This window comes from Pagrus pagrus (genome assembly GCF_965226575.1).
Source record: "Pagrus pagrus genome assembly, chromosome: 11".
In the NCBI taxonomy this organism is placed as follows: domain Eukaryota; kingdom Metazoa; phylum Chordata; class Actinopteri; order Spariformes; family Sparidae; genus Pagrus; species Pagrus pagrus.
The window spans coordinates 29,013,394-29,025,454 of record NC_140195.1 but is presented as its reverse complement, the minus strand read 5'-3'; the positions used below and the strand labels follow the sequence as shown (position 1 = coordinate 29,025,454).

Genomic DNA, 12,061 nt, shown 5'->3' with positions numbered 1-12,061 from the left:
TTGGGTTTAAATCCGGCTTCTAAACATTTTTGGCCTGCAAAGTTGTTTTTTTAATACAGTGACACTAGCAATCATTTCTATACCACAGATGCTTTTCAGGATGTTTTTGGTTGCTTGTAAACGTTTGTGATGTCTCAGCCATCAAATTTCAACTGCAACTAAAGAACCAGTTTTCTTCCAACAGAACACACTGTCAATAAATGACAGCCTTGCTCACAAAGGGATTGTAAAGCAGATGTTTAACTGTGTTTGAATGCTGACCGGTAAATTACAGTGAGCTTTACCTTTCAACAAACAGGTCCCAGCCATTTTTGAAAATACAACTACTCAAAAATCTGAAGGGGTATCGTGAAATGGGCACTTCAGTTTTCATGATGTTAATGAATTGTACATGTAGCCTTTAAAAAAATAGAATACTATACTTTGGAATACAACTTTTCAGACATTTTTATGGCATCTGTACTTAAAAAAACCAACAGAACATCATTACTGTTGCTCAGCTTTAACATGTTTCTCGTGACAGCAGAGAGACTCACTTGACTTTGGTAGAAGTAGAATGAAATGACGAACTATCCACAGCTTTCACACTTTTTGATTTGTCAAGCCTGAATTATACATCTGCGTCAAAATGTCACAATAGGCACTTATGGCAGCCATTCCTCATGTGCATGGACTCCACCGCTCCTGTGAGAGTACAGTCATCAGGTATTGTGTAACGTTCATTCTCATTCACACAGAGTTGTATCAGTGGGAGTCAACGGTGCATTAAAATGTTTACATGAAAAAAAGCTATTTGTCCACAATGAACAAGCACCAGACACATTAAAGAGTGAACAGAAGTAGCCTGAGCCAATTTACATGAATAAATCTGAACTGAATCACCTAATAAACCGTAGGACAACATCCCCCCAGCCTCTTAAAGGTGCAATATGTAAGAAATGGCCTCTTGTGGGATTTATACACTAAACAAATAGGGGGCAGCATATCACCACTAATGTGGCCAGCATGTCACTGGCCACATTACATTTTTTGTGTGTTTACATGGTCATGTCCAGCCCCTGTACAGAGACACTGACACAGAAGTATAAATCAGCCTTGACATGGAAACAACAGTTTTTCTGCTTCTAGAAGTTTATGAAGTAGGTGTGATGGCACTGATTGCCATTGTGCCCAAAATCTTGTAAAAATAGTCTGTTTTCAGTCCAAGTGTTTTTAAATTATAACAATTTAGCAACTGGCCATTCAATCAAGGTGTTTTCTAAAGTGGGACATTTAGGGAGATCAGCTTTTGTGCTGTGCCAAAATCAGGAGTTAATTAACGTCATGCCAGCAGAGACTGTCTCAGGACATCTTTAGCACAGCACAAAGACTGGAAGCAGAGCTACATGAAGCCTGGTCCATCTCAGGTCAAAAAGTCTTTCTGAGTTGTTGGATGGCTTTACTCCACACAGCTGATGGAGTCCCAGTCTAACACTGATTCTGGACTTGCTGTATCTTACCCCTGATACAGGACTAGTGTACTGCGCATCATGGTCCTGTGTTGCCATCTCCTGGAAGTCCAACATTTCAGTCACTGAGCACCTCATAAAATGCACACACACACATGCATGCAAACTTATTTTGGTCACTACACAGACTTACATTAGTTTTCTGGTTTCTTACCCCAACTGTAACCCCAGCCTAAACCACCGACACGAAACAAGCTGCTTTACAATTGTCTGCCTCCCCAAAATTGGCCTGAGTCACTCTCTCTCTCTCTCTCACACACACAGACAGACAGACAGACAGACAGACAGACACGCGGCCAAGAATTTTAACACTAAATGAAAACATCACAAGAAAAACTTCCACTGAGGTAAACACTCAAATCTTTTAACTCATTAACTGGACAGATGTGAGCTCTGCTGCCCCTGGTGGCTGGCAGGAATATTGCAGCAATACAGCTGTATTAAATGGTCAGTTTGTTGCTTTACATTCCTTCCTTCACTTTCATTAGGCATCTTTGATTTGTCATGGTTTGTATTGTCAATGGAAGAGACCTTTCTTGGTCAGAGCACAGTCATGTTTTGTTACTCTGCTCCTGCCTGATTTGACACATTTTAATTTGCTAAAAAATACAGTATATTGAGTTCCGGCCTGTCCAATGTTATTTTATGTTCATATCGCCCAGCCCTTTGAAGAATTGCAAAGAGTTGCTCAGTGACAAAAATATCCATCCAGAGTTTACAAAGAAATTGGTACAGGACCTGAATAGGTAATAAAAAGTCCTGGATTAAGACTAACTGTAGCTCTGCTCAGAGATGACTCTCCTCACCAAACAGGGTTGTTTTTCCAAAATGTTGGGCTGAACTGGCAAATGCACATCTGAAATTTTCACAGGCATTTTCCTGTGAGAAATGCTAGAACAAATCAACTGCTAACCTTAAACCTCTCCTGCAGGAACCTAGGGAAGGTGCAGAACTACATTATGAAAACGATACGCTCTCAATGAAACACTTCTCAACACATCCTACCGAACACAACATTCTTATCAAACTAAGGGGTGAAGTTTTCCTGAAGTAGTGTCACAGTGAAGTTATCAGTGTAAAGGTGAGTCGAACAGTCCCAGCTGATGTCCTCGTGTTCAGCAGGCCACGACAAAACATCCATCAAACACTTCTGGCCCGGTACCTGCACTCTATTCACAGTCAGTTAACAAGTGGGATCCTGAGCACATTGTGTTTGTCCAGTCACAGCTTTTGAGAGCAGTGTGTGTGTTTGTGTGTGTGTGTGTGTGTGTGTGTGTGTGTGTGTGTGTGTGTGTGTGTGTGTGTCAGGGGTGAGGTGGGCTACGAGTCTTTGAGCATGCTAATCTGGGCAAAGATCTTGAGCGCAGGGCCCAGTTTGATGTTCATGGTTCCCATGAGATGGTCCTCTTTCAGTAGCAGCAGGGCCTGTCCATCGATCTCCTGAGAACGGAACTCCTCAGCAATCTCCAGACAACCTGTAGCCACACACACACACACACACCACCAACAGTCAGCTGAACCACAGCACTGCACAGAACATTGGCTCATCATAATCATAATGGCTAATGGTGCGTTCAATTGCACTCAGAACATGGGGAAAAAACGACATCTGACACAGAAAGGTGCAATTGAAGAGTGAGTAAACTCAGACAGGATCCACATAGCCCGACATAAACACACATGACATCACAACAGTATGACAGCACACATAGTGAACAATTACCTTTTACCTTTTTTTTTACTTTATAGTGTTTGTTTAATAAAACATGCAGTAAGTAACTTTGCAGTTGTCATTTCCACTTTCATTCAGTTCATCTGTGCTGAACAGAAGTCTCTGAGAGTATGCCAGTGGAGCCGCCTCCTCCTGTCTTTTTTGAAAGTGCCCATAACAGTTCAATCAGCTGCTGTAGTTGCTTGTGAAGTTGGCAGACTTTACATTCAAACACCCCTTTGCAGCGAGCATCTATGTTTTTCCGAGCAGATGCACTGAGACTCTTTTAGATTGGAAGTCGAGAATACCGACAACTAGGAAATTCAACTTCCAACTTCCAACAGAACGCACCATAACCATATTCATTTGTCATCCAAATTTTATTTACATGGTCGGTACTAGAGCTGTGGAAATTTCTCGATTATGAGATGTATCACAATGTGGACGTGGAGGATTCTGCATCCATGCAGAGACAGAGCATAACACAGAGTCTGCTGCTTATGTTGATTGTCCGGCCTCAGCTGGTTATGTCACGACGTTGCTTCCATGCTTTGAATTCTGGGTGGACATTAGGTTTACATTACTTATGTAGGAGGTATGTCGGAGGGACATAGGGGCTGTCCAGACTTCCTAAAATCAATCTACGGTAGATACAATCTGAATGTGCCATAAAAACAGATTTGGGCTGCTAGTGTGAACATACACGTAGTAATTGTTGGCAGAGATTGCATTACAGCCCGTTGTGCTGTTATTGACTGTTTCAGTCAAAAAAATTGTTGTCCCCATTAGTCACTTAGACACAAAAACAGGAAAATAGGGGTCCAGGTTGAAATAGTGCCACATTAAGAACTGGCTTGGCAGAGGAATTAAAGGCGCATGTAGCACGTTGATAATGAGGAATGAATCCTCCAATCCTGGAAGTTTTATGGGATGCAGCCAAAGCTGTCATTTGAAGACAAATGATAGTTCAGAGTGCTCTCTTAAAACTGTTAAAAGTCCGAAGAAAAAAAAAAACTGCTTGATCCACAAGATCAACTTTGGGATATGGAACAGACACAAAGCTCCAATGAGATCTGTTGAGCAGTAAACTGATCAGATTCAGTGAGGAGATTCATTAGTGAGCCTTTTACAAACAAAATAACAAACCCATTCAAAGGTATTGAGAAATCATTTGACACATATTAATATCCTAGACAAAGCTAGTGAACAAACAATGGAACAGTTTTTAAATTCATTAGAACTGCCCTCTCTTGGCAAAGAGCACAATGACAATCCTCACACATTACTGATCAGTGCTATCAGGGTACCGGGTTCAAGTCTTGGTTGCATGTCTGCTCTCTTTCACCTGTCCATTATCACTATCAATGGCCATCGCTATGGCCTCCTGAAAATTATTATTATAATGCTTGTACTATGTTTTGTGTTGTTAACAAGCTCAATGAAAGATTTTGTGACCTGATTCCAATTTCTTTTCCTATGCATTCATATCAGACTAGGAAGAAGCATCTTATTAAGGGCAAAAATCGGAAACTCAAATGTACCAGCCTCAGTATTGTTTGTAAAGGTCCACAGGTGTGGAACAATCTGGATAGAGACTTGCAAATGTCCCCATCTATACCTGCTTTTAAATATCGACTTAGGAGGCACCTGTTGCTGAAATATTCTCAGTCATGATCCTTATGTAGCAATTACTCATTTCGTCAATGTAGCATAATTCTTCTTGGACTGTTGGTGAAGTGACCACTTGGACCTGGTTAGGAATAGGGCTTAGGTTAGGTTTAGCCTTAGGTTAGGGTATCTTTTGTTTGGTTTGTATAGTTGAGAGTGTTATGTGTACATGTATGAATATGTTTTTCATTTTATTTTTATGTTGTTTGTTTGTTTTAGTTTTTTTCTTTTGTTTTGTTCAATTTTTATTTTATACGTATGTATGTAAACGTGTACGTATGTATATCGTTCTTGTATCTACGTTGTGCCTGGGCCCCTCTTAATAAGCTTTTTAAGCTTCCTAGGATGTCCCATTTCACATAAGATTATTACAGATTTAAAAGAGTATGTTATACATGGTTTTAACTGATGTGAATAAAGAAATAAATAAAAAGAAATAAAAAAAGGTGGCAACAAGACTCAGCACGACATTTGAAAGTGAACAGAAGTGACACTGTAACAGCTGAGGCAGCACCCACCTGGTAGAGAGGAGATGAACTCGTAGACATCCTCAATGTTCCACTGGCCGGGGTCACTGGGCAGGAAGCTGTAGGGTAACAGGGGCAGCTCAGAGCCTTGCACCACAGGCACCCGCTGGGTGGTCAACAGGGGGGGCGGGGTTCTTTTGTAGCCAGACAAGTCTGAACATTGGCTGGACTCTCCCTGCGCAGGGTGGACTGAGTGACTGGGGGACAGAGCAGTAGCAGCAGGCTTCTGCACAGAGGGAGCAGTCTGTCACAAGAGATAAACACAACACTGAGCCAAGAGGAGAAAATATGATGATATGTGCCTCTCACATCATGATTGGATCAAATGTAGAATGTTATAAGACAGATAAGGATGCACTAGAATGAGTTCAAAGACCTCAGTCTTTGTTCTATCACACACAGACGGCAGTCCTCCTTCACTCTCACTAAGGTAAGGAATCCTTTCATAAAATAACTCACATTAAAAGTGGAAAGCTGGGTGCAGTCTCACCTTCTTTTTAGAGTCTAAACTGTAGTTTTTGTGGTTTCCGTTCAATGCTCTTTGTTTCTTCACGTTCTCCAGGCTGGTTTTGCGGTTTGGGAAGAGACCCATCCTCTTTGTGCATCCCACATTGTAGCTACAAAGAAAGTTAACATGGTCAGCTGAGCCTGATAGTGAATCTGAGCTGGGTGATTTTAGTTATGCTTTCTTTTTACCACCAGTCTGTGTTGAGATTTTTTTTGACCTGCCTCATTCTGTTCTCCACAACTCTCCATCACATAGTCAGGCTGCTGCTTTGCAACTCATACAAGAATTAGGGGAGTTACAATTCAGATTCTAAATTGACAGTTGATCAAAAGGAGCGTTCAATTTCAATCATCAAAATCAAAAGCAGGATCTGTGATTCTTGCAGCATTTCTTTTCTCCCTACCTCCACCTTCTGGTGTCCCTCCAAAGGAAAAAAACACAAACAACACTTAAAGGACGACACAGCTAACTTACCTAGATTGACTTGTACCAGAGCTAACTCCAACAGCATCTCTTTAAGAAATCCTTTATTGATTAGTTTGGGACTTGCAAAAGGTCTTTAGGATAGTCAATAGTCATAGAAGTCAAGCTGATCTGTTGTCTCTGTGAATCTAGATGTGAGTCTACCAATGGCATAGCCAACTGTGCTAAAAAAAGAAGGTAACCGATAAAGAAAATAAGGATTCGGATCGGGGCAAAAAACTTGCTCAGGATCTTCCTATTTTCCACCCCAGGGTAAATTATGGAAATCAAGCAAATGAAGAGACAGTAATGTGTTCCCTGCCTGCCCTTACCGTTTGGCACACACTGTAGAACAGAACCTCTTGGACCTCTTGAAGATATAGGCGAAGTCAACTCTGCCACACAGCTCACAGGTCAGCATGGGCTCCTGCTGGGCCTTTAACTCTGAGGGAACACAGTCAACACACAGTCAGCTGGATGCAGGCAAACAGCAACACACAGGAGAGCCACAAACAACCAGTGAAGCTGATGAGAGGTTTTCCATGTAGTGAGTCCCCACGACCCAGAGGGGCTAACAGATGAGAGAAAGTGAAACCTGAGGTGGAGTGATTGGCAAACCAGTTTCAGCTCTTTCTGTTAGCTGTGTCACTGTACACAGAGCAACGCAGGAGCTTTATAACTTTAAAACTTAAGGGCACCAGATCCTGACATCGCCCCGCTCTGACAGCTCTATCAGCAGCCAGCAGGAGAGACACCCTGTGCTGCACTGCCATTTTATTACTGCACTATGATCACTTTTACTTTCTGACTGTGTAGAAATCTGATGTTTTCACATCACAGATGACGAAGAAAAGTGTTAAAACGCAAGTCTGAGGCTGCAGGTAAGACACACTGATGTTGGCTGATAAAGAAGTTTAGTGTGGAGATTAACTGAGACTACGTGCACACAGTGTGCAGATGGTTGGGAACAAATATGGTGCGTGCCCTGTGTGCTGCTGTAGTTAGTTTACTGCGTCCTTTCTGCAGGACGCCACATTGCAACAACATCCACAGAAAACACATCCGTGTAGGGACAAGGACTATGTAGTGCAAGATGTGGCACACAGTCATCCAGTCTGTCTGTCACACTTTCATGGTCTCACAAATGAGATCACATACAAGAGGCCAGAATTCTCAGGATGTGTGGGATCAGCCTTAGGGCCTCAATATGCTGCAAACAAAGTGCTTCTCCAACTGTCTGACAGCATGTCGGGGCAGACACCTTCAGTCATTTTTCAGTGATTGGACGGGTTCAGAAGGGTGTCAAAGTAAGTCGGCTTTGAACTTCTCTTTCCGCTGTTTTTTTTTCTTCTTTTTAATTCTATAATAAATCAACCAGAAATATGCCAATACATGTAGGAGGTGCAGCCCTGTGACAACATAGTGTTTTGCACAGTATCGCATCCGTACATGAACAAGAGAAATGTGCGCCTCCAGTGCAGAAATAATTAAGCTGTAATACTGTTCTGAGAACTTAGAATATGAAGAAGTTTACCCTTTGATGAGAGGCCGTCCATCTTTGAGTCTCCCGTGTGTCTCCTGAGGCTCTCAATTGAGAAAGATGGACGTTCAACCTGCAGATAGAACAGACAGACTTCATCACTGCAGCTGATACCGCTACAAAAGACTGAAAATAATCACTGACTACTAAAAGAACACAATGTGGAAATATATAGTCTGGTCCTGTGCTTGAATGGTATAATTGTGAATGGATAATGGACAGCTGGTTAGAGAGGTGGCTTTTATTTTCTGATAGCTGTCAGTAAAGAATGTCAGGACACATGGAAGTAAAGAGGAGGTGAGTGCGCCCAGAAATATTAACAACAAATGCTTCTTTCATTAGGTGGTCAAGACCCTCTAATGTTCTGTTTGATCCTGTTTGTTCACACAGTAGTAGATCAACTGACTGTAACTATGGCACCAGTCAGCTGATCTTTGTGCACAAAGGATAAGTGTCTGGAATTACAGCTGCAGGCTAACGGTAGCTAGCTGTGATGTCTTTGAAGGTTTTTTTTTTCTTCAGATGCATGCAAGTAGGTGTGTATGTAGAGAAAAAAACTCATTGTGGGGGAGCAGATCCTGCCTTTGACTTTGATGATCATAACTGAATGGTCATTTCAATTACTTTTCGAGTTAGCCCTTGATGGCTAAGTTCATGTAATGCTGATGAAGTCTATCACTTCCATGTATGTTCCTCTGTGTTTCACAGTATAACAGGTTTTTTAAATCTGGTGTCTGTGGTGACCTTCCAGTGCTAGCTCATAGCTTATGAGCTATGAGTCATGAACAAATTAAGGTTTTTTTAAATTGTAATTACTTTTACTGCAAAAAGGGAGAGACAAACATTCTCCCCTGCAGGTTTAAGGTTAAGGTTTTGACAGTATGAGAAAACTAATGTGTTGAGCAACCCTTTTTCAGCAGTAACCCAAAATAAACTGATGAACTTGAAAATGAGCATATTATGTTTCCTTTAATCTACTCCAACGTCAGAGTTCACCACAGTACATACAAAATGACAGGATGACTGTTTTGTTTTGTGTCCAAAATGTCTGTTTAATCCATCATCAGTATAGTTAGCCTGTTGTTACATTTACATGTTTTCAGAAAAAAGGAAATAAAAACCAGGATTTTAACTGGTTTCAAGTAAGTTGCTTAAGTTCTAAGTACTAAAAATAAGACCTGTGCAAATGAGTTGATTAACTCATTGGAAAAGTCTTTGGGTTCTGGACTGCTGGTTGAACAAAAAAGCAATATGAGATATTATGCGGAACATTTCCCCACAATTTTTGACATTTTATAGACTAAACGATTCAGTGTAAAAAATAATTGATCAGTTGACAATGAAACTGATCGTTTGTTGCTGTCCTACACAAACACCCCCACCTCAGCTTGACTTCACTGATCACATCAGAGTAACAATAAGTACAATGAAAAACAGAATGACTTTATGTTGTTTCTATGTGTGTGAAAATGGAATCTTATATCTTTTGAGCCATTATCAGACCGAATTGTTAAATGTTCATGTTTCTTCAGATGCAGTGGAAATACTTGGAGTGGGCAAATGGGACCTTTAGTTCAAAAGGTCACACAGAACTGAGGTATTTGCAGGTAAAATATATTTAAATCTTATCTACTTATCTAATTTAGATATCTATTTTAAAAAGGATGCTCTTTGTTTATCATGACTTTGGTTTTACTTTCAAAGCTTTGGCCATCATTTCCATTTGTGATAATAACACTGCACTCAACAAGTTAAGTGTTCATATGTGAGAATTCAGTGAGAGGCATCACTATGAGCGGGTAAAGAAACACGAGCAGTCCACTGATCAGATCTGTAATCAGCCAGTCGATAAGGACAGTGTCCTGATGAGTTGATCATATTTTGTGTCTGTGTCTAATGACTCCACAGACGCAGAGCTCTGGTACTCACAGGGAAAGGCTCAGCACCCTCCTGGATGACGAAGCCTTCTATCAGATGGGTGAGGATGTGGGACTTGACTAAGGCCTGGGCTGGTTTGCTCTCTCCATTGTGCTGGCTGCTGTTAGTGTTCCCATTCCCTGAGGTCATGACTGGAGCAATGGCCGCCCCTCACCTGTCAACACAACCAGCAAGGCAAACTCAACAAGCGCTGACCACTTGGACCTGGTCCACAATGGCTGCTGTTCAAGTAAACACACAAAGCAGTGGTCACATTATCTGAACATGGCAGTTTAATGTCGCCCAGTGTTTTGGCCAAAGTTAGCAGTCTTCCTGCAGTTAGTTGTACACATGGGGGTTCAGTTCTACAAGGAGTTTTGTGCCGATGTAAAGAGTGGGTCATAATGTGTCCCATTCCGTTTCCAGTCGTATTTTATGACTTGTGTATTTGTTGCGATAAGCAAAAACAGCTTGAATTGCCAGATTTCAGAATGCAGTCTGGCGTGACAAGCGCCTCACACAGCATCAGTCCGTTAGGCTAACCAGGACTTGTGTGTATTGTTGTTGTGCAAACCCTTGGACTGAACACAAAGCTCTGATTATTAAACCCCGAGTCTGATAATAACTGAGCCCTTACTACTTTATCTGGTGCCGTTATGACTGTGGGACACACAGCTTATTTTTAAAAAGACTTATTACTTAAAGAGCGTTAACAAACCGGTTAAATTCAAACTAGCTGACGAGGAGAAAGCCTTTACCACTGTCCTTGTTTCCGTCAAGCTAACTTGAACACATTTACTGGAGTGTATGGACACGGAGCACTTCTTATACATTAGTTATCTGCCATTACCACTGTTGCGTAATGTTATCGCTAGCCCAGCAACACATCAGTCAGCCCAGTGCTTACAGGGATTTACTACTTCAACATGTGAATGAATGAAAGTACACAGCTTTAAGCGCCACTTTTTAAACCCAGAGAAACCTCAGAGAAGCTGGCTTAACTTACTTTAACAGTCCGAAACCACCTCTGAGTGAGTTAGAAAGCAGGCGCTCCGCTCAGTAACAATGGTAGAGGGAAGAAAAGCTCTTTGTTCAACGGCTCCAAACAACGCTTTCATTTACTCACACTCCCTCCGCCTCAACGGCGAGGAGCCAGTCCGCCTCTGACCGACTGATGGTGGGGCAGCTGGGCGAGGCGAGGCGAGGCGAGGCGCGGAGCCAGCACGTTACACGAGGACCCGCGAAGTTAGCGACTGATTCATATCCTCACTATGTCTGCACTTTCTGCCTCCTCGAGCTGCACACACGGCAAACCTCTCGGTGTGTGTGCGTGTGTGCGCGTGTGTATGTGTGTGTGTGTGTGCTATGATCAATCCCGAGAGTTTCACATGAAGGACTTCCGGCAACAACCGTAAAAATTAAAGACACACACACACACACACACACACACACACACACACACACACACACACACACACATGGTGCCATCCTACTGTGTGGGAAACAGGCAGAAATCCAGACTGAGGGAGATGTTCATTTAGTTAGTTTCCAAGTGAAACAACCTCAACTAACATGTACAAATATCTTTAAGCTGAGAAAACACTATTTAATACTGTCCACTTCCGGTTAAAGGTGATGAATGGGAAGTGAATGTCAATTCTGACCTGACACAAACCACCTGAGGTCAGATACAATAAGATAATATAAGACTGATGTTAAATGAATGTTCAGATGAAACCTATATGAGCAATTTTCACTGCATTATAGTTCTGTGTTGTATAGCTTATATTCACATTTTATATGAAAATAAATGTTGTGTTTTATGTCCACTCATTTTAAAGATGGATAACATGTCTCTGATACAGTGGCAATGAATGAAAGTTACTAAATTAAACCAGATTAAAGAGATGAAGGCCACTGTGGTCCTAAGGTGCTTGAAGCAGCACAGTCACTTACTGCCTTTCACTTCAAAATGCATGGGAATGTTTTAAAAGGCTCTGTAAAAGCTCTAAAAATGACCTTTTAGGAAGGTTCCCAGGTTTTGTAATTCAGTCCTCTGGTCCAACGTTCCAGTCCTGTAACACTGTTGGACTCATTGTGGACAGTTTAAAAACAATTGCACAATTGCTCAATTCACCCAATCTTCCACCTTTAAAAAAAACCCTGGTGCCTAAATGACCCACAATGCAACTTGCACAATGCTGTATTATCAGATTACAT

General features: G+C 41.7%; 1 protein-coding gene across 3 annotated transcripts; it reads right to left on the bottom strand.

Annotated features, from left to right (window-relative positions):
- Positions 1-429: 429 nt before the first annotated feature.
- Positions 430-11,198, bottom strand: LOC311265337 (polyhomeotic-like protein 2). 3 transcript variants are annotated; one of them, XM_084366884.1, is made up of 7 exons: positions 10,848-11,198; positions 9,854-10,016; positions 7,919-7,997; positions 6,717-6,828; positions 5,905-6,031; positions 5,406-5,658; positions 430-2,983 (listed from the first exon to the last, which is right to left on the bottom strand). In XM_084366884.1, exons 2-7 carry the CDS (start codon positions 9,989-9,991, stop codon positions 2,829-2,831), a joined length of 864 nt encoding a protein of 287 aa, XP_084223010.1. In that variant the 5' UTR covers positions 9,992-10,016; positions 10,848-11,198; the 3' UTR covers positions 430-2,828. The 3 variants fall into 3 exon arrangements, with proteins under 3 accessions (XP_084223010.1, XP_084223012.1, XP_084223011.1); XM_084366886.1 differs by having other exon boundaries at positions 5,406-5,640; XM_084366885.1 differs by having other exon boundaries at positions 10,968-11,198.
- Between the last annotated feature and the right edge of the window lie 863 nt (positions 11,199-12,061).

Bases quoted from the DNA above. Each gene is read 5' to 3' on its own strand.
- LOC311265337 (XM_084366884.1), bottom strand. From the start codon at position 9,991: ATGACCTCAGGGAATGGGAACACTAACAGCAGCCAGCACAATGGAGAG. The intron at 6,829-7,918 runs GTAAACTTCTTC...GTGTTCCCTCAG, and splicing joins GGACGGCCTCTCATCAAAGG to AGTTAAAGGCCCAGCAGGAG. The intron at 2,984-5,405 runs GTGGGTGCTGCC...GTGTGGCTACAG, and splicing joins GTTCATCTCCTCTCTACCAG to GTTGTCTGGAGATTGCTGAG.